The sequence below is a fragment of the Pelecanus crispus genome, chromosome 5 (genome assembly GCF_030463565.1).
Source record: "Pelecanus crispus isolate bPelCri1 chromosome 5, bPelCri1.pri, whole genome shotgun sequence".
Lineage (NCBI taxonomy): Eukaryota > Metazoa > Chordata > Aves > Pelecaniformes > Pelecanidae > Pelecanus > Pelecanus crispus.
In genome coordinates this window covers 30453960-30481615 of record NC_134647.1, presented here as the reverse complement: position 1 = coordinate 30481615, position 27656 = coordinate 30453960, and the positions used below count along the sequence as shown (strand labels likewise).

Sequence of the window (27656 nt, the reverse complement as noted above, 5' to 3'; positions counted from 1 at the left end):
TGTAACACCTTTTTTATCTCATCATTGTAATATCTTAACCATGTGTTCACGCTACTTCAGAAAGACAAAGAACACAGCGCTGGTCGCTTAGCAGGTGAAGCAAGGGCACCACCGTTAGGTAGCACGCAGTCACTGTAGAAAGCATTGCCGTTTCCCTTCGTGCCGACTGGGCTGTGGCTATAGTACAGCAAAATTGTGACTGAGGATCTGATTACACCACAGAAACAAGCAAGCTGTTGTTGGCAAATGTATGTATTTTGAACATTCCAATGCTCTTACTAAGTACTTCAGCAACTCCAGCACAACAAATGGATTTTACCAGTAAACGTTACCAAGAATGGAAAAGATGTACCAGTTCTCTCTGCTCCTTCAGCCCAAAGCTGCTTTGACCTTCTAGGACTCTGCCAACATAATCAATTCCACCACTACATAACAGGCCAGTGGAGATGCATTACAGTATGTAATGAACAAATCTGAGTATTGCAACACCTCTTCAAGTAGTTGTGGAGACACTAATATCAGAAACAGAGAGCAAGAGTCAGTTTATAAAGACATGCCAGACCTGTGTTCTTGTACCAAGAAGTCTCAAAATCTGTTACAGTAGCAGTGAAGCCAAAGGTTCCAAAGAAAAAGCATACAGCTAACAGAACCATTATTGGCCTGAACTTCTGAAAACTGGGCGAGATTCATTTCTTGAGAAACTTTTCACATAACTTTGGATTTTTTAATATACCCCTTAGGCTGAGTTATTTACTGCTTTACCATCTACAGTTCTGCGTAAGGAACACAGGGGATGGTGGGGGTGGGATGTGGGGGGGAATCCTTCTAGTGTGTATTTGTATGTCAGGTTCCAATAGCACTTGAAATGGTCACTTCCTTTCCCTGACCCAGCTCAAGAGAAGAGAGATATCTGACTTGGGGCATGGGGGAGGGGAAGCAACGTGAAGATAAAATTAAGACATTTCAACAGCAATAGATGTCAGGACACTTTTTGGATTAACTAAGTAGTTCCTTCCACTAAAGAAAACATACTCCCGCTTAACAAACGAAAACCCCCACTACCAGCAGACTGTTCACTTTACAGACTTTTCTCAATCTGTATAACTTTGGAGTAGGCAGTTGTGTGTGAAATTGCTTGTCTCTTCCGTTAAAACCTTACATTAATTACACAGGAGAAAGAGAGATCAGGAGACCCAAAATTGTTAGTTTATTTTAATTATTATCCTGCACAGTCACTTCAGAAAAACGGAAAGCATTTTCTGAATAAATTTTTCCTTTCAAAAACTCAACTGCATCTTCATTGGTCATCTCCTGAAACTTCTTGTTCAGGACCTGGAAGAAAGGAAACAGAAAGGGTACATTAGTTCTATTGTCTTTAGCAAACTACCCTGTCCCACAAACCAAGTGCTCAGTGACAGGAAGGCCATAGGGAGTCACTGTATTTTGAAAACAAGTTGACTTGAATCATTCATTCTATAAAAATCAGGAAAATAAGTCAAAGTCACATAGGTTTTTTAGGTACAAAGCAATTCAGTGGCTCGATTTATTCTGAACTTAGACTATATTTATTTTACTAATAGTATGATAATAATGACAAGCGGTAGCTTGTCTTTTAGAGTTTCTCTGTCCTTTCTCCCTAGTGACACCACCGCTACCTTCTAAGTAGAGATGATATACAATTACCACTCTGGAGAGGCTCACCATTCCCTACAAGGCCTGTCCTACCAAACAAACATACCCATCACTGTGCTGATAACAGGACCGAAACAGAGGGAATAAGAGGACTCTTCTTACCAGAATCACATGATAGCCCAGTTTATTTAGATGCCGGATCTTCATTGCCAGCTTCCCTTGGGGGTGCATTGTACCCACACAGAAGGCAGACAAAGGAACAAAGAGAAAGGCCAATCTACAACCAAGAAGAGTAGGGGAGACTCCATTGTACAAATGCAGAACAAGCATTTTTAAGACAATGATTCAATGATGTCCCTTTACACTGCAGAATATATAGCTGTCTTTCTGGTAGGCAAAAATACCAGGACTGCACAAATTTCATTATCCTTTTCCTTCTCCAGATTTAAGTAATTTAGACCCTCTCTTCTTCCATGAGCTTCACACAAGTACCAGCATCTACCCAAATACCTATAGCAGAATTACGTCCTTAGATCTCCACTTCTCCCACAATGAGAAGGAAATAATCATTCAAAATTCTACAGTGTTTTGACAGCTTCTGCATTTACTTTGATCCTTTGCTAATATTCAGAATCAGTTACTTCCTGCCATAAAAACCTACTTGGAAGGGTGATGAAAGCTGAATGCCTTGGAAGCCTGACAGTGAGTTTCTGTTATACAATTCACTAGCTCTCCTTTTCCCAAAAAGCAAACTATACAAAATACACTGCTGTGCAGTGATCCAGCACACAAATGTTAAGTACTACCCAATTCTACTTAAGCATTACTTAAATGATATATGTCCCACTTCAGTTACTGAGACGTCATTCTTCTACAGAAGATTAAATCAATCACCTAAAATGTGGATATGATGATCCTTTTTATTCAAATTCTATTTCAGCAGCTGAATTAATTGCCATAACATACCATTGAGATATCCACATTTTAAAGACTTAAGAGAATAACCGAATGTTTAATTGGACACACAAATACTTGGAATTTTAAAACCATAATGTAGCAATTTTTTGGAAGGGAGTTCAGTCATACTTCAAAACCTGTATCCATTACAAGAGTATCAGATTACTGTGATGTTTCCTGCCTCTTTCGCTGAAATGTTAAGTTTTGGCTTCTGTTAGAAGAAGGTAGTAAGCTGGATGAGTTGTTGCTCTGAACTGGCATGGCAATTTTTGTATATTTCAGTGAGCACAAATAACAAGTAAGTTATCTACTTCACTTCTGCAAATCAATGAACCACAGAATTAACTGGATGGAATACACATAAATAAAACTAGCCTGCTAAAAAAATATGCAGTCAAAAAAGACACCTTTGAACATTTGAGTCAGCATGATCATCTGTTGCAGCTTTTGGGAGCACTTTCTTTCTGTCTGAATCCATTCTGATTTCAAAATCTGAAAACAAAATGACAAAACATTTAACACTGCAAGAGGTTACAATTGATGCTCTCATTTGAACATTAATTGTTCAAACTGTTTTCAAATGAACAGCTCATTTGAAAAAGTTAACAGACACTGTCACTGCTCTGTTTCTAATTGCCATTTTCTAATAATTTACATATTACTGATGGCTTTTCCCTCCCTGCTACCAATATAAACAGCTATAGCTTGCACATCTCCAGAAAAAAAAACATTCGTTTTTGGAAACTGTAGATATAACTTTGTGGGAGTGAAATCATAGTTTAAAGAAACTAGTCTTGATCGCAGTCTGTCATACCTACTCCGATTTTCCTGTAATCCGATTCCTCATTAGAAATATTTAGGAAGAAAATTATTACAAACACAGAAAAACTGGTAAGCTGGGTGGCTGACAAAATAATAAGGACTATCAAAATATAAAAGAAACCAAATGTTATGATCACCTGTCAAAGGTGGTCATATCCCATTTCATAAATGAAAGTAGAACCCAAACCTTAGCCAGAGCTTCAGAGAAGAAGTAAGTCAGAGAACAGAAGAAGGTTACTGCTTGGCTTTGTTTCTAATGTGATTTAGTAGTAACATGTCAACTCTCTAAAACAGTTGGCCATATTGGATTTATGTACAATTCACATCTGCTTGCCAATGCTTAACAAAGAGTCCAAAGCAGTTTTTTAAATAAAAGCAATCGTAAAGTTTTAGTACATTGACTTAAATACTCTAACCAAAGCATCCTAGAAAGTAGATCCACCAATCAAGGATATCATTTGTTAGAAGATTGTGTCTTCAAAGTGTTACACTTTTAATCACTTGCACCCTACGCAAATTTGTTACCACCTTATTATTTTGGGAATTATAAATCTACATTAAAAAGAATATGACAGTAATTTGGCTTCATACCAATATGATATTTATATGGCAACTGAACATTTTGCCGAAACATGTTCTCATCTCCCAGAAGTTCTATCAGTGCCTCCCGAGCCTTTCTGAGATTTAGAGACACTAATGAGGAGACACTCTCAGTCAGCTCAAATGCAGGCTTCGTGAAGGAAGGGCTATCAAGTTCCATACATGCTTTCACACAGCGAAGCATCATTTCCTTTTGTTCTTTGTAAAGATCATCTGAAAAAGGATACAAAAAATATTACATCCAATGTATCATCTCACAGAATTTTTCGTTTTATTACCATTTATAGTCTGTTCTAGCAGAGCAAATGAATTTCAAATAGGAATCAAAACCCAGTTTTCTTCTCACTGAATATTATTGAGTATCTTCAATATATTGTTAAATATACACCATCAATTCACTAATTATAATATTAAAGTCTACAGCTGGGACCTGCCCATTTATCCAGTCTTTTCTGTCTACTGTACACAGCTCTCTGCATGCCATCAGTTATTACAGGAGACTTAAGGAGAACATGGAATGAGAGAGCATGCATAAAAACCATTTCTAAAATCCAGACAACCACAAAGCTATTTATAAAACAAAAAAGGGGTATCAGACTTGGCCATAATTTTGAAACTGTACTCTAAGAGTACTAAGCTGCGCAAACTCTAAGCAGTTACAGCTTTACAGCTTTCAGGTTCAGTCACAGCAGGCTCAACAGCAACAGAGTGTTTTACTCTACACTGAATTTCTATTCTGCTGAACTACTCTACTGGCTGTAGAGAATTGTAATGTGGAAACCAAATTCCACTACAAACCATTCCAAGTTTCTCATTATAACTCAGAGGAGTCAAAAAAACCTTTTACTCGTGATTCCAGGTACTAAAGTTGGTTTACAAAGGTTAAGACTTCCTGTGTTTTTAAAAATGCCTGAATATCTGTCAAAGATAGAACCCCTGGCTCTTACCCATTTCTACCATTTCCACAAATCTCATATTCACCTCTCTCCATGTGCACACCTGCTATTAAACTGTTGCCACCATGGGGCCCATGACAGTAAGCCTGATGCCCTAGCACAGAAACAGATCACTTAGATCACCATCACTACGTTAGCTTTGTCTTGAGGACTTCAAATTTAATATTAATCATGTTTGCATTCTTTAATTTCTAAACTTTTAACACAATTACAACAAATTATGTACGGAGGCAGACTATCCCTTTTAAAACAAGAATGTGACAAAGTAAGGCCTGACCTGACACTAGAAGTTCATTCCTGCTGTCCTTTTGCAGCAGCTCATCAAGTGCACGATGAGGAAGATATCCTAAGACGCAAAGCAAATACACTGCCCTGAGCAGTTCCATGTTGGAAATCTGAGGGAGGTACTTATTCAAGCAGCTATGAAGAGTCTCAAAAAACCTATTCCAAAAGCAGAAGAAAAGTATCTAAATACACAAATGAGGCTATTTATAAAATACAGATTTCAAACAAAAATACAAGTTAGAAACCCTTATTATCTTGTATAATCATGTGTTGTGTAATCTAACATTAGCTTTTGATTCTTCTTTCAGGATACAGCTACCTATCAACAGATTTAGTAGCCTGGTCAGTCTAGAATAAGGTCTCTATTTTCAATTACAGAGAAAAATTCCTATGTAGAAAAAATGTGAAAAGACACAGCAAATGTACCTTACAGATTAATAAAACAGGATTATGAACTCTTTCACAACTGAAATAAAACACTAGTTGCCATGTATTACTCTATAATGACTATATAGTGTATTATCAGGCATTCTAAGTGAAAACCTACAGATGCTTTTGGCCTCTGGGAACATAGTTGAGTCGTGAATACACTCGGAGAACAATCAAAAGGTTTTTCAAGTTGAGGAATTCAGGGTCTTCTGTCACCTTCTCAGCAAAAATACCCATCAGCTCACTAGGCTGAAAGCCAAGTGTCTCGAAGGCAGAAAGAAAAAGGATAATCTAAAAGAAAAGATAGTTTCATAAGGTCAAGAAAGCCAGTAAAGTGGATCCTACCTGTTGATTTCATAAAAGGCATTTTTAATGAAAGCAAATTTTTCAAACCCTAACTCCCCTTTTATTTCTTATTTCTTTATTCATCAATAAATAGAAGAGCATTTTAAAAATGTAACTGTATCAACTTCATCAGATCGGTATTCCTAAAAAATCTGTTCTCCAAAGATCAAACACAGACATGAAGAAAGGTAAGATAGAAAGCACCAGAACTTCTACTAGTACCACTATAAATTATTTGGTCTCAAACTCACCTGTCTTTTGTCCCAAAGGCAGGCAGTAGAATGAACATAGTCTGCTAATGCTGAAAACAGTTTTACATTACGGTACTGGAGACTGTAACAAGCTTCCAGAATGAGAATTAACTGCCGAAATGGAGCATCATGGACGTTCTCTGTAACAGAAGAGCAAAAAAGGACAAATGATACAATGCAATGGGAGCTCTAGGTTGGAGACATTGTGGGAACAGTTTGGCTAAGGGATGGAGGGCGGGGGGTAGGGGGGAATCAGATAAGGAACAGTGGAACAGACCGAGACTAGCTAGGCAAAGTCAACTGAGCTAAAACACCTGAAGAAACTGAGAGGTAGAAGAAACCAAACTGAGTCAGGATCAAGCTAGAAGGGATAAATCAGCAAAAGGGTACAAATTAACAAAAGAAGCAAGAAGACTGTGTTCCCAGAACATCTTCTGTTCCAGGATTCTTGATTTTCAGCACCTCCCTGCACTCAGCCTGGAAACCCTCAGGCTAGCCCCTCTAGTACTGATTGAGCCTTTGGGCTGTCCACTTCACCATGTCAGCTGAGGGAGTAACAAAGAGGTGGATCTAAAGCTGCTGATTAATCAGATATTAGCACATGACAAAATTTACATTTTTTTCCCATTTGGTTTTACAAAACGGCGAGAAACCACAAATACGAATCTATGTCTAAAAAGCACTAAAGGCTGTCAAGCACTAAAGCATTAGCGTATGCCAAACTGGAAAACATGGAACCATAACGTAACCTCCTGGCATATGAGTGTGATGACACAGATTGAGTGCCAGATGACAACAGACTTCTGCACAGGACTGCTGCTTCATTTGCCACACAGATGGACCTACTCCTGAGATGAAAAAGATTAAGTACTGAAGAACAATGCTCTCTCTTGAACACTCCACTCTGTTTGCTGCAATGAGGGGCATACATGTCATAAAAGACAGTGACTGCAAGAGGAAAGAGCATAGTTACAGTAGTAGGATCAGCACCCATCAAAACTTGACTTTATCTTTTCCTCTGCCAGAGGACTCAAGAGGATAACAGGAAAATAACTGAATTTAACTCCTCTGAGTTGTGTTCAGTGATTTTCCAGGCTCAGCATGAAACACTGTTACCTCATTTCTTGAAGTACTGAGTGCTGACAACTATGACTGAAGCCAATGAGAGCCATGCATCAAATAAAGTGATTCGTAATGCTAGGTATTCTTAAAGAAAACAGGCTAACGGAATCTCGTATTACTGGACACTTTGACCTTAATCTCTCTCTTCTGCATAATTAGAAACTGAGTATCACCACTGGGTCACTCCCTTACTGCTGCAAAAATTAATAAGCACCTATAAAGTACACAGTTATTACAATTCTGATCAGGTCCCCAGATATTGAAGAGCGGGCTACTTTCTTGAGAGCCCCAGCAACAGCACAGGACCTGGAAAACCTGCTGGAGTATTCCTTTGTCCCATGGGCCCCAAAGCGTGCCCCTCCCTCCTTTTCCTATTCCATCTCCAGACTCTGATAGGGGTCATTTCTGTCCAGAAATTAATCACTTTGTCCCCAGAGCATCATTTGCACAATGTGCAGCATCTAAGTCCTGAGAACATGCACTAAAAAAAATGCAGAAAAAAGCACTGAGTAACTGCTCGCTCTGTCTGTGCCATCTAGCATGTGCACTGAGTGTGGTGAAAATCCTATGAGAGAAGCCAGTATATGTAATTAAAGGCCATGTCCTAACACATATGAACAACCAGGACAAAGAAAGGCTGTACAAGCAGCCCAAACACTCCTGGTTCACTGATGTTAAGAATGCTATTTTGCTACCTTAATTTTTTTTAGACACAAATTCGAATGTATTTTAAGTGTGAACTAATACATGCTGACCATATATACTTCAGAAATGTGTTGTAAAGGTATGGAGAGAGGTGAAAGCATTAGCTTTCATTTATTTTTTTTTTCTGGGCTGCAGCATGAAGTCAGTTATTAAGCAGCATTCAATAAATAAGTCCAGTTAATGAGGGAAACACTATGTTCCCTTTAGTTTATCAATTAATCGCACTAAGCCACCAATCCATCCTGTAAGATGTCCACTTCCAATTCAGATTTGTTTTAAAAGTTTATCTAAAAATCTATTTTTTTCTTGCTAGAATTGTTTTCCTAAATTCTGCATACAGAAAAATGCAAAGAAAAATATGTAATTCAGGTAAATGTTAAGAAGGGCAGAGACAACAAGAGCTATTTGCTTTCATTATCAATCAGTAATTTTCTGTCTTGCTGCTTGTCAAACAGCTCCACATTACTATAATATCCTGTGAAACAAAGATGTTTCCTGAGTTTTAAAGGAAATCAGAAAAGGGAGATGAGACAATAATTAGGAAGAATTTAGTATAAGGAAGGGAAATTTAATAAACATTTTTTTTTCTTACCCTGGATCTTTTTACTGCAGGCATTCAGGATTGGAATGGAACAATAATTCATCGCAACAAGAGCCGAAAACACACGCAGAGCATTCGGGAAAGTCAGATGGTCTATCTCTTTCAAAACTGCCATCTAAAGTGAATTAGAGTTTATTAAATCCTTCATTCTTCACTGCTTTCTGGTGAAGGCATTTTCACCAAAACTTTCCCAATTCCTTAGCCTGTTCAGACTTATATGAAAGAAAAAGGAGCAACAAGCAGCAAAAACATAAAGTAACTACTCTCAATTTCTTAATACACTCTTATAGTAGATCAAGTGTTCTAGAGCCGTGTGACTACGCAAGTTCCCAGCAATTTGCCTTTATATGATTTTTTTAAAAGAAAGAAGTCTCAGTAAAGCTAATTTCCAAATACGGTGAATATGTGTCTTCTACCAACTCTTTAAAAAGTAGCAGAAATATAATTGGCACAGTTGACTTATTTAATAGTACGCCAGTTCCTATTCTGGATGCACGTGAAAGCTGTAAGCCTTCAAAATGGTCCAATAGCACAACAAGTGGTGTTACAAACACCCAGCTACAAATGTGGACTGAGGCACAGAAGATCAGCTCTGATGCCACAGAAGAGACTTCATTTATTGAAGCAGTAATTAGATTGCTATAAGTGACAGTAAAAATGAGACTACAAAGTAAGTATATTGGCTATTAAAATACAGGATTCTTACTGCATGCATATCAAAGGTTAAATACAAAATGCATCTACAGTAGAAATTACACAGTATAAAAATAGCAACCTGTAGGCTCAGAAAATGAAGATCTCCCTTCAGTTAACTAGTAGAAATGTTACTTTCCTCTCAGTTCCATATTCCACCACATCTTCAGCCAGTTTCTCACTATCTTGTAAAATGTGGTACCTTGTCCAAGGTTTTACGACTGACTGATGTCTAACACACTGCATGAGCCCCCTGCACTGCTCTGTTGTTGCCCAGTTTCCCATCAGCGGTATCTTCCCTCACTTGCTCATGAATGCTATTACAAACTCTGACCTCAGACCCCTTCAGCTATGTGATGAAAACACTAGCAGACCCTGTTCGAAAGGTTTCAGTAAGTGTCTTTAAATCAGGGGACGAAACCCAGTACGCCCTGCCATAAAACCTACAGCCTGCTCCCAACCACTGTATTTCCCAGGGGACCTTTCACATACACAAAGGTAAGGCCATGAGCCAGGTGAGTTCTCCTGGCATCTCACTCCCATTGGTCCTCTAGCCCCGTATCATTATTGGACACAGCCCCATCACAGACTAGTTTTCTGTCTTCTCATCTTCCAGCTGCAGGCTGGGCAAGGGAATCAGGGAACAGCCTGCAAGTGCTTCTACGAAATACCATGTGGCCAACCCAAACAAGAGGTGAGTGCACTGCTATTTTACTGCCTCAGTTCCTTTTGTACCATCTCCATTGCTTTCTGCCCGCTTTCATGGTGGGATATTCCCACCCTCCAGATTTAAGTTCCTCCTGCAGATACAGCTGGACTATGATTCATATAGCAGATGCATTTAAGCTTTCTATTATATTTTCTCTTTGAGTGTGCGGAAAGAACCATACACAATTTATAAACAATGCAAGAACACAGGCTTTGCGGAAGCAAAAATGAGCCTCCAACTAAATTTACCTCTAATTTCTTTTTCAGAAAGACTGGAGCATCTTTTCCCATGCATTTCATCAGGTTTTGCAGTACAAAGATGTCTCTGATACTTGGAATGCGCTGCTCCACGAGTAATCTGATGAAGAAACACACACAAGGCCTTGAGCTAGAGAGAGTAACTGTTTAATAGAGCTTTCCTCATTCCAGCAGAAACAGGTAGGTACCTCCATTCTCCCTCACTGATGTACTCCCAAGTTAAAGCTGTAATTCCCTGCTCCTCTCCCACCTCCTTTTTTGCAAGGCTGGCATAACTCTATACGATGCAGCTGCAGCACAGATATTTTGCAATTGGAAATAATTGCATACACTTTCTTAATGTTGTAGTGATAGATGAGTGTTAGTGCTGATACATTAACAGCAGGAGCACCTGACCAGACTGCACATGTGACTGTGCAGACGTGAGTGCTGTTAATCCTCAAGGAATTAACACTCTTCTGCAGAAAAACAAAATTGCACATTTTTATCATAGAATCATCCATGTGCAGGGAAGTTCTGAAACAGCTAGGAAACTTCGGAATGGACACTGACAACAACTTGGTGCAAGTGAAGGAAAAAATCAAACAAGAATTGCTGTGGGCTGCAGGAACAGAAGGGGATATCACAACAGAGAGGAATCATAAGCACAAGATGAAGGAGTTCTGCATTCCCAGCACCTCCTTTTCTGGCTCAGAGGGAGGTATTGTAATTGTTATGTCTGAATCACCCTTAAATATACCTGCACAGCTACAAAAATATTAAGTGTCACTTTCTAAGGCAGTGCACTGCTCTGAAAGTCATCCCTGCAGATGTGGCTTCCTGCAAATGGGCAAGAGCTCCAGACATCAAGACAGAGGAAGAGCTGTAGACGGATCTCCTGCTGTCTACCAACTTACAAGAACTGTGTACCTGAGCTTCCAGGAGAACCCATTTTTTGCACATCACTAACACATCCACCTTCTCAAAGCAGGACCTTAATCCATGGCAAGTTTTGTGACAGCCTCAGTAAAAACAATCTCATGGGAGTGAGCAGATTGTTTACCCACATACATCTTATTGACCTAGAAAAAAATCACTACAGCCAAAGAAGTTATTCTGCTAAAGCACTACACAGAAGGCCTTGCTGGATACACAGATAAAGTCTGAACTTGTCTTCATCTTAATTTTTACTTACTAAATTAAAAGAAAATATTCCCTGGCTGTTTAAACAGCATTTTTCATCATGACAAATCAAAATACTTCACAAAGTAAGCTAGTTCCGTTACAGCCTTTCTACACATGGGTAAAACAGAGGCATAGATACACGATGTGACTTGATGAACATCACAAAAAAAAGTGGTGGAGCTGCAGTCAGAATATGAATTCCCTGCAAAGCCGTCTAGCACCCTATGCCATGGGAAGCCTTTCTGCTGAAACTGCAAAGACAGTGCCAAAAATCACTGTCTTGTACAGCTGTTATCTCATGTGATCATTTAAGTCCTAAAACCACAGTATGTCTTTTATGTGCAGATGTTCCCTCCCTGATTTCTGGAAGACATATATTCAAACAACATTTAAATATGAAGAACATGTGAAAGATATTTTTCTCACTGTAATCCAGCTTGAAGAGCGCTCACATTCTTGTCTTTATCCAGCCCTGCTAAAGTAGTTGCCAAAACCGAGATACATCGGTTATCAAGTTGATTGAGCTTCTCCTGTTAAAGAGTTTTCACAATGTCAGATTACTTCAGACCAGTAAAAGTTTCAGAAAAGAAAAACTGATGACTACTAATCTGTACCTGCCATCTTCTCTTTCCCCCCAGCAGTCAATTCATAAGCTTTAATTCTGCAGTGACCTACAAGGTCTCAGATCAGTCAAATTTAGTTGATTTGAAAAGGGTAATGATTTTTGAGACTTCGCCTCTCTGTTAAAGCTGTCTGAAATCAGGCAGAAGTGTGCACAAATTAACTATGGGAGCCATGATTCCATGGAACATCAGACTAAACCAGGGATGTAACCCAACTCTCTCTGATGTTGCATAGCCTCCCAGAATTATCCCTGAGGTTTCGGCCCAGCCTTAGAAGAGGGATTTTGATACTTACTTGGCACACTCTCACCAAAGTCTGGACTAGGAGAGTGTTCTGAGGAACACCTAGGTTCACCATGGCATGCAGACTGAACACCAGGTCACCCCGCGTCATCCTTCTGGAGTCCCGCAGCAGCTGCTGACAAAGCTTGACAAAAGCTGGGTGCTCAAAGATCAGCTGCTTCTCGTAACGCTGCTGGTCTTCGGACAGGTTTTTGAAGAGCCTCCATACTGTAGTTAAACAGTTTGTGAAGTGCTTAATGGAAACCGCAGACTCTGAAGCCAAGTCGAGTACATCGGAAGGACAGGTACATTTCTGGAGACTGTTAAAGAATGGTTCACTATGATCCATTACACGCTTCACTTTGAAGTTCCCAGAATCATCCAACTTTTCAAGTTCCAAGGAGTTTTGGGGAGCCTGCTCACTCACTAAAGCCTCTGTACTCTTCTCTGGTTGTATTTCAGCACCTATGCTAAAAACATCTGTCTTTTGAGAAAGAAGTCGAAGAGATGATCCATGCAGAGAAGGACAAATATTTAAAAATAATTTCCTGAAGTTCACATTTTCCAGGGGATCCCTGTATCTGCCAATCCATAAAATGTGTTTTCTTGTTGTGGCTGAAGATTTGGGAGTGAGCACAGAATTGCACCTACGTATGCGTCTAACAGTATTTAACAAATAACTTATTTTATTATTCATTTTTGCTAATGTCTCATAAATAGATTTCAAATGCCAACTCAAAGTAAGGGATCCGATGAACTTCTACCAGTGGAAACAGTCCTGGAGAAACCGTGTAAGATTACTTATCTGTAATTTCAAAACAATTGAAAATTACGGATTAGTTTCCAGACTTTAAAATTCTGAAGTTTCAATTGCCAACTCTATGCACATCTTTGGGGGGGGGGGGGGGGGGGGGCGTGAGGGAGGATTTGAAAAAAGATCCCTGGATAATGATTTGCAGAGGGCCTTTTATTGGGTCTCCTATGTTTTAACCAAGCATGTCAACACCAAGCTAACTCATCCTGGGTGTCAACCTCTTTTTCCTGTTTTCACCAAAAACTATGCCGGGAGGGAGAGCCTTTTCCCAGCCGACGTTTCTCCAAGCAGTCGCGTCTCCTGACAGGGCTCTGGTGGCTCAGTGCCAACCTTCAGCCCCGGTTAACGGAACCCTGCCCGGCTGCCGCCGCAAACAGCCTGCCCCCGCCAGCGGCCTGCCCCAGCCTCCCTGCCGCCGCCCCACGGGCCAGCCGCCTGCCCGCCGCCGGCGGCACCCCCGCGGCACGCTCCCAGGGCCGGGGGCAGCGGGCGGGGCAAAACCTCTCGGTTTCGGGCTCGCTTTCTGCAGGCACTGGGAACGAACGCCGCCCGGGGGCGGGTACGGTACCAGTGGCGTAGGCCCGCGGCCCGGCGCCAAGGGGACAGAGGCCTTTCGGCGGCTCCGCAACGGCTCGGAACAGCCGGGCGCAACGGCGGGGAATCCCGCCGGGCCGGGGCCGGGGCCGGGGCCGGGGCGCCCGCTTCCCGCCTCAGCCGCGCCGGGAAGGGGCGGGCGGGTCGCGCACCGGACCCCCGCCGCCCGGTAGCTGTTACCTCGCACGCGGCGGCGCCATGACACCCGGGCCTCCAGCTCCGCGCGCTCTCGGCAGGCCTCGCGAGAGCGACGGCGCGGGCCGAGGGACAAACCGCCGCGGCGCGCGGCGCGTTGCTGCGCAACGGCAACGCCGCAGCGAGCGTTGGAGGGTGGCGCGCGCATGGCCAAGCTGGTGCTGGCGGGTGAGGCGCCGCTCCTCGCTCCTTTCGTCTCCCCGAGGGCGGTGTCCGTACGGCACCCTGCCCCGGCTGTCCCGAGTCAGCCTTCTCCCCTCCGCATGCCGCCGTCGGTGAGGCTTCTGCCTCTCTCTGCCGTTGTTCCCCGCCGGGGTGGCCTCCTCAGCCCCTTAAATGCTGGCTGAGGAGACTGTTTCACCTCCGAAATTATCCTTTCTTTGCTGGCTCATCTGCTTGTCCTGTTACTTTCTGGGACCTCACGGGATGCTGGTTACAGAAGCCTCTCTTTGAATTGGAATAATGAAAAAAAAAAAACGTTTGGGCTGTTAAGCCCTTATAGGTCAATGTCACAAAATCTTCCATTTGCGGTGTTGTCGCTGTGTTCACAGGTAAGGCAAACTGCCCTGACTATGCCAAAGCTGAACTCCTGGCTGACTATCTTCAGGCTAACTTGCCAGACTTCAGGGTTCACAAGATCGCTCAGCACCCTGACAAATGGGAGGTAAGGGATTGTAAGGCAAGTCATCGGTAGACGCCCCAGTGCTCTACAAAGCAAGGAACGTGCTTATCTCTCTCTATTCTGTCTCCTCTTGTCCTGTATTAGCGTTTTGGTATGTGGGTAGAGGTGCTACAGAAGCAGCCTGGGCTATGAGAGCCAGCCAGAGGAAGGGCTTGAATGTTGTAAGAGACTGGCGTTCTCGTGAGTCTTACACAGAAGATGGGCACAAAATGAGGGCCAGCCTAAAGCTGTGTTTTGTCAGTAAGAAGTTCAAGTCTATTGGTTTTTTATTATGTATAAATGGCTGCTTAGCCTGTAAATGTTTTGCAAACTGTGATTGCATATGCCTTCAGAGTTGTTACTTGTCAAGAACGTTTCTGGCCTTCAAGGGCTTTGAATTACAATGGAAGTATGAAATTGAGTCTCACGTATTTGTTTACAATGTGGATGGGCCTTTCTGAGTACTTTCGCTGTAGACGTGTTGCCATGTCTACACTGTAGTTCCTCTAAGGAACTGGAAAAATTGCAGTATTACTTCATGAGATAGACAGTACTATGATGTTTATTAACTCTTATCTTTTGCTTGACACCTCAGCCAAGTAACTCAAACAGTTAAGTGAATAGCAATTAACCTCTGCAGCTTACTTACCTTCTGCAGCTAAATAGGGATCTTCAGATTACTCACTGCTTCGCAACATTGCTATCTTTAGTACCGCTAAGATAATTGAGCAAAATTATAGCAGTAAAATCAGGCAGAAGTAAGACCCGTTGCTCTTTTACTGAGCTATCACAGTGTATCACCATGCCTTGCTCTGTGTTATTCCCCCATTTTGCACAGACTGGTACGTAAGTTGTGAAGCACCTTGTAATTATGTATTGAGAGGAAATAATAAGAATGTTTATAGCTGTAACATTTAACTGTTATCAAATCTGAAAAAGTATTAAAACTTTTTGGCACGGATGTTTACATTAGCAGTGGCTTCATGACATTTGTGAAATGAACGGATGGGAACACAGACGGTCTCCTATCATTTGGAGAGAACTGTTGGACCGTGGAAGCAAGGGTCTGCTTCTGGGAGGAGTTAATGATTTTCTGGAATATGCTCAGGTAATGAGCTGCCTTTAATACTGTAAACCTATATTTTACATTTTCTTATAACATTGTTGTTCTTTATTCCTCCTACAAATGTAAAATATAGCTATCCTTTCTAATGCTACCTTGCCGTGTTTGGGTTGTCATTTGATTAGAGATCACCCTTTTTGTTCTTAGCGCTATTATGGCATCACCTCAGTGATGCTGAGTGAGGAAATGTTAGACATTGCTGAGGAGAACCTGAAGGCGCATATTGAAATTGAAAAAGAGGAGGAAGAGATTAAAAGTCTTATCAAGCCTTTGCAGATCTGGATCACCAGGTGAGAGTGAAAAGAATATCTATGAAGTTTCACTCAGCCTCAGAAGAATTGCATTTTTTCCTATTGCATATAACAGGTGTAACCATCTGAAGTTATACACGAATCCCTGTAGTTTGCTGATTTGAATTAAGTTCTGCGCCCCTCACTATAAGCATTCAGTATATAATTTAGAAATTATTTCTGCTTTTGTTACATTTTGCACCAGTTTTAAGTGAGGGATGTGAACAGGCAACATTAAGACCCCAGACCACCTTGGGGAAAAGCAAGTATTTACAAAATAAGCTAGGAATTTTGTAGCACAACTATCTTGCATTAGGTGGTTTTGGAAATATCTAAATACCTAAAGAGTCTCTTGCAGTTCTGGTTTTAGAAATATCTGTATTTGTGGTAGTCCTAACAGAGCACTTCAAAAAAACTGTGGTTCTTTAAATACACCAATTTTTAAGTGACAGTATCTCCTGAAATGTATAGGATGGAAAAACCTTCAAATGAAAGGAGGACCCAACTGTTTTAATTTTTGACCTGTTAAAATGACAGAAAGAGCAATAAAGGATCCGAGCTAATGGTCTATTTAAACATTGCCAAATACAAAAGAAAGATATCTGTGTTTATTTATATAATACTTCCAAACATGCAGTGGTTAGTGGTTAACTGTAATTTTTCTATATCCTTCTCTTATCAGTGCATCAGCTTCAATCTGTTATCAGCTGATCCCTCTGTTGGCCAGTGGAGAAGTGTTTGGGATGACCACAGAAATCAGTATCCATTTGCTTGACACTGACCAGTTTAAGGATGTTCTTTGTGGTATTGTAATGGAAGCTGAAGACATGGCATTGCCCCTCCTCCACAGTATTTCAGAGCACACTGAAATAGATGAGGCTTTTATTCAAGCCGATATTATCATTGTTCTTGATGATGTCCTCTTAAACCGTGAAGTCCAATCCCTTGAGAACTACATCAGAGAAGTCAGTGAGATCTGTCAAGTGTATGCTCCCCTGATTGAGAAGAATGCCAAGAGTGGTGTCAGAGTAATTTCATCGGGAAAAACCTTTGTAAACCTTAAAGCGATGATGATTATGACATATGGCCAGTCCATTAAGCCCGAAAATGTCATTGCTGTTGCGACACCCTGGGAAACTGCAGCTAAAGCCATGCTGGCCAGGAAGCTGAATATGAATGCAGCAGGTGAATATTGTGTGTTCTGGTAGCATTTGGGGAATTCAGTGGATGGACACCTTTGAGAGTACATATTTCACTGCAGAACACTGTTGATGTGCGTGCAGAAATGCAGGCACAGCAGTGCACCCACTGAATTGCATGGCTGTACAGAATACCAGGGTGTGACTAGCAGGTGCTACCATTCTCTGTGCTCTCTGGATCTGTGCCTGATCCCATGAATGTCAATTCTTTTGCTAACTCTCGAATGCAGCCCTGCCGTTCTGCTGTGTACTTCATGCTGGAAATACACTAAGGAGGACTGAGCTGTGTTGCAGATCAGGAAGTAGGACTTCAAGATTGCATTTGCACTCTGCAGTGCGTTGTTGTTTTGGAGACACACAAAATAGCTGTGAATAAACTTGACAACGTACTGCTGTGCAGATAATGAGACTATAGTAGAACTGTGTTGTAGTATTTCTGGGTTAATTAACTTGCTTTCTCAGGTCAATTGTTATAGCTTGGTTATATTTGCATGGTTCTGCACTGCATAGCAAAGGTGTGCTCCCAACAGCCTGCTTGGCATCAGGATTCTTTCAATGTTGCAGGGGTAGGAACTGGTCATCAATGACAAGTCTAGATATTTTGGAGCCTAATAAAATAGAAAAGTAAGTTAATAGGCTGAATAACCTATCAGCAGGTTATTTGAGAAATTCCTTTTGCACCAAAGCAGGAAGATTTTTTTTTTTTTAATGATTTTTTACTGTTAGGCATTCTATATTTGCATGTACAGCATTTTAAAAGGAACATTGCTGTATGTTTGCAATATGATTTGTTTCAGTTTTTAACAGCTAAGTGTTTACTAGGTTTTGTCTATTATGTACAATAACATGATATAAATTAAAGTTCCTTTTTCAGCTTGTGATGAGGTTTCATTAAGTTATGGAGAACCTTGTTGCATTTTTCAGATCAAATCATTTCTGCTATCAAGGCAGGACACTGAATTGAAGAATAATTCATCTTGAAAGGGACTTCTGAAGGTCATCTAGTCCAGCCTACATTGTGAAAGTATTTGTCTGTCTCTTCATTAATCTGTGTATTTTTCTCTGTTACAGGAGTTAAAGACATTATTGTTTGGGGCAATATTACTGGCTATAACTACATCGATTTGTCACATGCAAAACTTTATGGATATGACTCTGCTATTTGGGGCCCAGCTAATTTTCCACGTCCTTTGTTGAATATGATTTATGATAGGTACAGTGCAGATTTGGGTTTTTTTAAGTAAAACTAAATAACTGCTTTTAATCCATGTTTGTCTGACCTGTGTAATAAACATCAAGAAAGGTTTTTGTTTTCAAGATTTGTCTTTAGTGAGTAGCACTGTACATAAGGGAAAACTCAAGTTGAAGTACTCAGTCTGCAAAAGAAGTTGAGTAGTTCCTGGTGCTATACATAGTCCTGACTCTCCTACCAACTTTGTTTATAACTAGATTTTCCTACGTATTAAGTGTGTTTCTTTTCTATCATATCATGAGCAGCCTATAAGAAGTAATGAAAGTCCAGATAGTGACTGAGATGTCTAATATGCATGAATAAACTTTGAAATAATACTAAACATACACCTGCATCTTGACGTACCTGAATTCCCTGGAACATACAGCCTGATAGCACTAATGTTGTCAGTTTCCCAAAATAGACAATTTATTTGTTAACATATGTAAAAAGGCAGCTAGATAGCTTGTTGTGGAAAGAGAAGTAGCAGAGAAAGGACGGGTGGGGTGAGAGAGCCGCAGATGTGACATGCACTCAGGCCTGGCTGTATGGAGCTCCCCACCCCGGTCTAAACCTAGCATTTACTGGACAGTGGGCATTTCTTTTGTTCTATACTTGTACTGTGCCTAGCACAGGGGGATTATGGTTCATGGCTGTGTTCTTACATAAGACAGTAATACATATAAATAATAACAATGATAAGGGGTTATGACTTGCGTAAATGACCTACTTTTCATAGATAAGTAGTGCTTGTTGTTACCGTTTGAGACACTTTTTGTTAGACCCTATTTTTCCTGTCTTTAAGTGCTTTGCCTTCAGCAGTTAAGTTTGAGTAAGTTTCAACTATTTTCTTCCTGCAGGTTTAGTTCTTTTTCCTCTAGAAAATTACTCTTCCTGCAGTCATCTTAGTTTTTTCTTCCTTTTTTTTTTTTCTCTTTTTTTGTTGGTAGCAAATGGATCCATTCAGAATTTGTATCTGCACAGAGTTCACTGAGTTCCCGGGTCTGTCATTGTGTAGGAATGTTACCTGCTCATGCGGTAGCCACTGTACTGAGATACTGGTATCATGGCTCTCCCCCTGGGGAGATCGTATCTGTGGGAATACTTACTAAAGGTAAATCTCTTTTTGCTTCACATATTCTCTTGTAGCTTTCCCCAGTATGTATAATGTTATTTTTTAATCAAGATTTTTAATTTAATAAAAACTTGTAAAACAAATCATGATATAATGGGAGGCTGAGTTTGTTTCAGCATAAGAACCTCCAAATCGAAGTAATTTTGCTCTCTAGAGCTTGTGATATGATACTCACTTCTTACAAGCATCTCTTAGGTTAATATTGTCTTGTTGCAGATTGTCTCTTAGTCTTTTAGTTTAAATGCTTTTCTGGTGTATGTGTTTTGCGCAAGGACTCTTTATAATTCTTAGAGCCTAAGCTACAAAAGCATGTTCTTACTGTGTAGTTATGTGGACCAACAAATGGAACGTTTCACAACAGCCATTCAACCCTTGTATGAAATAAAAAATTATTTTTTCCCCCTTTTAAGATGTAAGATTGTTACATGTACATGTAACTAAAATACAAAGCTACAGTAAAAGGGGAACTCTTTAGTATGTGAACTGTACACTGAAAAACACAGTCTCCGTTTATACTAAGATCTTACAGTTGCAGACTTATGCAAGTCTGTAGGACTTAATCTTGACACTGGTGAGGATGTGGTTTTTAATCAGAAATCAAATAATACGTTTGGGTCATTTTTTCCCCTCTCCTTCAGGTCAATTTTGCGTTCCTGAAGGGATTGTCTTCTCTATGCCAGTGAGGTTCCAGAATGGTAACTGGGAAGTCATGACAGAATTAGAAATTAATGAAACGACCCAAGAAGTTCTGGGACGCTTAGCCCATGAGCTGATTCAGGTGATGATTTCTTTATCTAATAGTATGCCCATTCTGCCACCTATGGGTACGTTGCGATACAACTTTGAATACTGAGACCTTTGCTCCCAATGTTAGATGTACAAACTGCAACTGCACGCACACACTTATGCATGATAAATACCAGGTATTTATAAGTGTAAGGTAGTATTTATATATTGAAATGAACAGATGATTGTTCTGTTGCCCAAAAAGGAGATGATAAAATAAGTTTACCTATGTAAGTGTAGAATTTGCACCAAGTTCTTCAGGCTTTGTGCAAAACAGAAATATCAGCTTTAATGTAATATTTCTGCGTTCTGTGCTGCTGATGTTGATTTTGCTTGTGTGGTATCCTTAGTAGTTCTATGCCAGGAGATATATCTTTTGGGATCCTTATGGCTGTGACTCTGCATGAATGAAGGCCAGATTTTACTAGAATTAGGGATTTTTCAGAAAATACAAAATCAATGGGCAGTAATTGCATCATGAGCTTCTTGTCACTTATTGAGACAAAAATAATTTAATTTGGATAAATATTAAAATAGGAAAAAGACCGGTCCCAAACTTTACATTTTAGCTTCAATCAGATTTTGTGATCTTCAGTCACGCTAGTAACATGTAAGGATTATTTTAATTCAACATATTTTAAGTTTATGCTAGAAATTACAGTGGATGACGAGAATGAGTGATATTAAACTGCTTTTTTTTTTTTCCATTCAGGAAAAGCTCGTTGCACTAAAGGAAATAAAAGAAATGCATCCATATGGAGCTGATAAAAACACTAGTGAAAAATATTTGCATCCAGGTGGGTTTTTCTTCTTTTCATAAAAGATGAGATCAAGTTTTAAGTGAGAATGTAAGTAATGGATTCTTATTTTATGTCTCTTTTGTTTAAAAAGGATATAAAAATCCTTCAGGAAGGAACATAAATAACAAGTGCTTGTCCTATGTATCCTGACCACGCCTGGGGCATGGTGATAGGAAGGGCAAGCCTGCATGATAGCAACCTTGTTTTGATAAGTTTCTATTGTGTCATTCACAGATCATGAATATAAAAGCTGAGCATAAATAATAAATTTAGCGTGATGCATTTTGTTGTAGGTTATTAGTAAGTATAAAATCTTTTTAACCCAAGTAACTATTATTACAAAAGCACTTTCACCATATGTCCTACTATATGTTTTTTAAGCTATTCTTTACTATATTTTACTATTCTTTGCTATCTAGAAAGTGAGTTTAATTTCTAACAAAGAAAAAAATACTGTAAATTGGAACTCAAACTTCTCATTTTTCTGTTTGTTACAGTATCAAACAGTTAATTCACTATCTTTAGTCTATAAGCCAGTCAGAAGAAAAGGTTGAGACACCCAAAGACAGTAGGCTAAAAAAAGAGATATTCCTACTTACTATGGAGAAGGAAATCTCAGTAAGTGGCAGGCACATCTGCCACTTCTTCCAATTACGATAGATGAAAGATCTTTTAGAGATCCCTACATTATAAATTATTAAGCCATTTTGCTTTGTTAATGACACACCAAGTTTATCATGACTTAATTTTTTTAAATGCATATCAGAAATTTCAACTAAAAAAACTACAGAACAACTCCAATATCCCTTTCTAATATTTAGGAGCATGTGGTAAGACTATAGGCTACATGATACTGCCATGGAAAAACTCCCCTGAATCCACAATCTACTTTTCCCATGCAGAATAAAAAAACTACACCTTCTCCCAAGTCTTTCTGTGCTGCTTTTCCTACCTATTTTGCTTTTCAAGTTCTCTGTCCTCTTAAGATTATATAAAGGAAAGAAGAATCATTCATCAAAATAAGAACAGGTGAACTTTAGAGTGTGTTTTATTGTTATTTTCTCACTTTTTCCCTATTCTCAGGTTCCCAAATCCTTGCACTTTCCCAATATTCTGGCCATTTCTTTCTACTTTTAGGTCCTACAGGCCTTTTCTGTAGTTAGTTTTCTTTCTCCCTCTCTTCAAATTCTTTTCAGTACTTTTATATCAGCACTTACCATAATATGAGCTGTTCTTCTGTATTAAGGGCAGGCTGAAGAATGGGGAACTATTTTGAGCTTGATGCTCAGGGCCTTTAGTGAGCACGTAAGCCTTTTGGTTATCTGTGCTTGTTTCTTGGGAAAGGACTACAGACACAATAAGATTTTATTGATAAATGCGGACTTTAATTATTCCACTAATCACAACCTTGATTGACCCAGAGAGGAGATTCCCAATTAGACAGGAGTGTCCTTCCCTGTCTGCTCTCTACTTGTATGGCACTGCTTTTCTGTAGAGCTGTCCTATTCTTCTTGTGGCTGCTTCAAACACTAAGCAGAGGGTCTTTCCACTGCTAGCAGCTAACTGCTTAGTTGTGGCCTACTCTTGTGACATTAGTATCAAGTGCCATACTATTCAAGGATTACCTAAGTGCCCTGCTTATCTTTTTGCATGTGTAAGTATTTTAGGAGGTTGGCAAAAATAAGTACTGGTTTTGCTTTTTTTACAGAGATGGAGACCTTGCCTACTGGCTCACTTTAGCCAGAGTTGTCTGGAGGAGAAAATGCTGAAAATTCCCATACTAAAACAATGTTTCCATTGCTCAAAAGAGCAAACTACAAAGAAAGGCTGAACATTGTCATAGCTTTTACAGTATCTTTCTCATAAAAAATCTGGAAATCTGTAGGCAGAAAAATATTTCAAAAACAGTGTGAATATAACATTCTTAATCTGGAGACCAAAGCAAAATTCCTACTGACTTTAATGAGTCTAGGATTTCATTCACATCCAACAACTTATTTCTAAAGACCAATAAACTGTTTCAAAAACATCTTTTAATGTCTAAAATGTTCATCTTAAGGCAATTTTGAGCAAGAATGTCACACATAGAGTAGCAGTTTTATAACTGCACCTTCTTGTTTCAGATGTAATGAAACACAGTACTTGTGTAAGAATGTATATTCTCAGGCAAAATTGATTTTTAACACAAAAAATTAACTGCATGCATCTCCTTAGTGACAAGATCATTTTTGTCTCCATGTTTATTTATTTCATGAGTTTCATAGGGACTACTCATACGTTTTAAGTCAAACATGCAATTAATTAAATCCTTGTCTAAACAGGATTGTTGAGGAACCACTTTCACTTGCATGTCTTTGGTGTCTGAAAAGATGGAGACTGTGTTAAATGAAATATTACTGTACTTGCTAATCTTTTGTCAGATGTGAGTGTTTAAAGCAAAATAAAAAGTTTCCTGTTCTTTGAATCAGATACATACAGTTGGAATAAATTCATTATTTCTGTTCAAGTGGAGGTTCAAACCCTGAACAAGAGCAGACTTCTTCCTGAAGAAACCAAGGGGAGTTTATTTGTTATTTATCAGCTGATGTGGACAGAAGGAGGAGGGGTGTCTCACTGGTATTAGAAAGAGGAGCTCAGAAAGCTGGGGTATCACAAGGGAGTTGGAAGAGTGTAGTTTCTTATGTGAAATGTATACGGGAGAGGCAACATTTACAGGAACTGAGATATCACTGTTACAAGTATCTTCATGGAAGAGTTCGCATGGGAGTTGTAGAGGTAAGTGTTGTAAAAAGTTTTGAAGAAAGTGGTTAGGAATCACTCATTTCATGACAAAGTGGTCTCCATGGAATTAGTTTCTAGTAGTGTATGCACAGAAAATTGGCTGAGTCTCTGAGGAGCATCTGGAGGCAGATGTCTCAGGAGAGCATAGCAGGGAAGGATGCTACCAGTAGTCTTTACAAACTACCTGGTTTGTTCCATAGCTCCTTCTCCAAGACAGAAGAGCAAAAGGTAGCTTCTCTAATGTGTATTTACATTTGTTTTTTTCTATATGGAATATGATTTGGCAGTCTTTTACTCTGTGAATTTTTTTATTCTACCTGTGGAGATAGTAGTTACAACAGACCGCAATTCAAGCACCAACACTGCACAGCTGATAATGAGAAGAAAATTAACTGTTTCTGCAGGCTTACTGGACTTCTGAGTCACTACCTGAAAACCACAGGCAAAGAATTTCTTCTGAGAAGTTGGGAGGAGAAAGACAAAAAAAATGTCTTGGATGGCTCTTGTATCCTAAATTATTCTAATTAGATTTGCCTAGTGGCCTGCAGGGAAATTCAGGTCTTTCCTCATGGAAGCGTAATAGAATGGAAACTAAAGTTTCTTTTCCTAGCTTTTGTTTAGGAGAGGAAGAATGAATAAAAATTATAGGAAAGCTAAAATATGATAACATATTCAAAGCTGGTTACAGTTGTAACACTGTGATAGATAGACTTAGTCATCACTAAGTTTGTTTTTTCTATAAGTAATAAGTAATTTCTGGTACATATTTTCTCACAAGTTACTGAGTAATGCTATGTATGCAGGATATTCATAGCATTGATGAATCCTACTACCTGGGTGTTAGCGTAACTGTGGAAAAATTTATGAAAAGGTCTTTAAGATAAAAGTATGTGTCTTACAAACGTTATATATATTCTGCATAAACCCTAGCATTTGGGTGTATCGAAGAGTGTGTAAGCTTTCTGGTTGGTCTGAACAATTCTTATTCTAGGACGTTACCACTAGGACTTGCTGTTTTTCCTCTTTGTGTAGTTGCACCAACTGTTACAGCACACTGTGCTTTCTGCGTTATTGTGCCAGCTTCCATCTCATTTTCAGTCTCTATAGCAACACTGTTTCTCAGCAACTGGGAGATGCTTAGTAAAAGCCCCTCAATTTAGAAATCCTGCACTCCAACCGTAAGAAAAGATTGCTTTGAAATAAAGATCAAAGAAGTTTTATCTTTAATAATTCAGGATATTTATTACTAATTAATTAGTGTTCTCTGTTTTGACTGCTTAGACAATTACCTGATACTTTGATCTGGGCCTTTGCCAGGCACTTGTTGTGAACAGCATTCATTTAAAAGCAAAATCTTTAGAACTGTGTCTTGAAGTCAACTTCTAAGTGCTATAAAACTACTGGACTTCTCTGGCAGTGTTGTCTGACTTCTGAGCCTTTCGTAAGTCGCTGAGAGAAAGGTAAGCGCTGTTATTGTATTTAAGAAGAGATGATAATTTTGGCCTTTGAACACAACATAGAATGTTTTCACCCTTCACAAAAAACAAAAGTAATTGTAGTTTATTTTATGCATATTTAAAATGTTGATCATATGTTGTCTGATTTCAAAAGAAGGCAGGTCTCTGTGATCAAGACAATTGATCTATCGGGAGATTTCTGCCTTACTTGATGTGGTTTGTCTTTCTCTGTACTTGAACTTAGTTATGTAACATGTTTAAAAATGCATTTTATTTGCTAAAGTACATATTCCGAGAACCTGTATAGGCAAACGAAATACCTAGAAGTAATCAAACATGTTACTTTTCTTGCACATTCCAATAGGATTCGAGAATAAGGCTACTCTTGTTCTGTTCATAACGGTATTTGTGTTAATGGGATCAGAGTTTATAACTGTAAAAATTTATTTCCTGTACATCTGCAATTAATTTTACAATTCTTTTTTGCTTTGTGGAAGTGTTTTTAATTATTAATAAAGGGCACATGTAGCTGAAATACAACACACTGAAACAGTGTATCAATGAGCACAGTTAGTTCAGGTTTGATGTTTTGGCAGGCAGATGCTGCTTCTACTTTCATATGATGTGCATTATAAAGTAGATGTGCTAAAGATCTACTGAAGTAGATCTCGTTCATTTCACCCAAGCACTCCTACTGCAGTTAAGATCTGGACTCTCCATGGAGTTTTGTATATAAAAATGTAGATTGTACATATGTTAATAATGCCTTTCATTACTTTTGGGGTGGAGGGTTCGTGGGTATGATGTTATGATGTTGCACAATGACAGCCAGTTCAGTAAAACCCATAAACACATACTTAACTTTGGGACCATGAATACCCTAGTACAAGAGTATAGTGTGCTTATCCATATGGGTAATTTAAAGGTTAGGCATTGCACTGTACTGGATAGAGAGCTTGTCGTCTTACAGTAAGTATCAAGTACTAATAGATTATGCATGCTGTGTAACTCAGTGACATCAGTGGATCTGTGCTTATTTGAGTGAGAAAATACTAATGAGTTCTAATTTAAGTGAGTTTAACCTGTGTATATTTACATTCATCCTCTTGCTTTATTTTATGTACCTTTGGTGGAGAGAAAAAAAGGAGGAAAACATGAGACAAGCTGTGTGTTTGTAAGTCTATCTTTTAGGTTGCTATATGTAGCTTTCATTAAACACTTATGTTTAATTCATTGCTTAGAATCTTCTGATTTCATTGATTTCCCTACATTGACTTTTCTGTTAAGCTATGCAGAGGCATATACTGCTACACCCATTTCTGGAGTAATTGTGTAAGCAAATTTACATGCCTATGTAAATGTCGGGCAGAACTGCAGTCTTGCAGAACCCAGGGTTGAGTCCAAGCTCTGAACCTTAGTAAAGAAGAAAACAGAAGAATAGTGAAAAAGAAACACAGTGGTATTTCTTGCAAAGAAGGACTTCAATAAAAACTGTGTCATCGTAGTCTTTAATGAAGAAGTTATTAAAGCAAATCTATATCCCATCATTTAAAATATTTATAGGTTATTTAGAGACTGAAACACAAAGTTGCAGCTTTCACCAATTAAAATGGTGATCAGCACATTTATGGTAGACTCAATAATTATGGATCATTGAATATTTATGCTTCATAATTGGCCAGTGTTCTGTCATGTTTATGATAAATGATCAGTGACTCTCACGGGAAAAATGTAATAAAGTGAAAGTTTTGGTAACTTCAGATTTAATACCAAAATTATTGTTTAAGTTTTAGATCGTTTCCAACTATTTGATTTTTATTTATTCTAGCAAATATCCTTTTTCCCCCCACACTAAAAGCCATATATGCAGCCTTTGGTGTCTTCTGTAACTTAGATCTGTTATACCTAGTGTTTTTCAACCGTAATATTAACTGAAAGATAGTTACCATGCTGAATTCATACTTATATTTTTATGTATAAAAATATAATGTAGTTTAGAGCATTACTGAAATAAATCCTGAGCGGAGATATTCAGTTTCTAGTATTATCTGGTCCATAATTACTTTTGCTTTCAGAGTTGTGTAAAGAAGTAGATTCATAGTCATGCTTCCTTTTTCCCTTCCTCCTCAGCTCAAAAAGAAATAATGTCAGCTCAGC

General features: G+C 39.1%; 2 protein-coding genes across 2 annotated transcripts; one reads left to right on the top strand and one right to left on the bottom strand.

Annotated features, from left to right (window-relative positions):
- Positions 1–1211: 1211 nt before the first annotated feature.
- On the bottom strand, positions 1212–14060 carry FASTKD2 (FAST kinase domains 2). Its single transcript, XM_075710413.1, has 12 exons — positions 14022–14060; positions 12447–13238; positions 11955–12058; positions 10356–10464; positions 8697–8820; positions 6278–6417; positions 5800–5972; positions 5245–5408; positions 4003–4224; positions 2997–3081; positions 1795–1909; positions 1212–1332 (listed from the first exon to the last, which is right to left on the bottom strand). Exons 2-12 carry the CDS (start codon positions 13128–13130, stop codon positions 1213–1215), a joined length of 2040 nt encoding a protein of 679 aa, XP_075566528.1. The 5' UTR covers positions 13131–13238; positions 14022–14060; the 3' UTR covers position 1212.
- A 107-nt stretch (positions 14061–14167) lies between these two features.
- Positions 14168–25415, top strand: MDH1B (malate dehydrogenase 1B). Its single transcript, XM_075710415.1, has 10 exons — positions 14168–14204; positions 14588–14700; positions 15671–15805; positions 15968–16110; positions 16793–17295; positions 18381–18522; positions 19491–19654; positions 20314–20453; positions 21174–21258; positions 25360–25415. The coding sequence occupies exons 1-10, from the start codon at positions 14183–14185 to the stop codon at positions 25413–25415; spliced, it is 1503 nt and encodes a 500-aa protein (XP_075566530.1). The 5' UTR covers positions 14168–14182.
- The last annotated feature ends 2241 nt before the right edge of the window (positions 25416–27656 follow it).

Excerpts from the sequence above, each read along its gene's own strand:
- MDH1B (XM_075710415.1), top strand. The coding sequence starts at position 14,183 with ATGGCCAAGCTGGTGCTGGCGG. Across the intron at positions 18,523-19,490 it reads TTGAATATGATTTATGATAG|CAAATGGATCCATTCAGAAT; the intron begins GTACAGTGCAGA and ends TTTTGTTGGTAG. Across the intron at positions 21,259-25,359 it reads TGAAAAATATTTGCATCCAG|GCACTTGTTGTGAACAGCAT; the intron begins GTGGGTTTTTCT and ends GGCCTTTGCCAG.
- FASTKD2 (XM_075710413.1), bottom strand. The coding sequence starts at position 13,130 with ATGAATAATAAAATAAGTTATTTGTTAAATACTGTTAGACGCATACGT. Across the intron at positions 5,409-5,799 it reads CCCAGAGGCCAAAAGCATCT|GTTTTTTGAGACTCTTCATA; the intron begins GTAGGTTTTCAC and ends CTTTTGGAATAG. Across the intron at positions 1,910-2,996 it reads GCTGACTCAAATGTTCAAAG|ATTGGCCTTTCTCTTTGTTC; the intron begins GTGTCTTTTTTG and ends TCTTGGTTGTAG.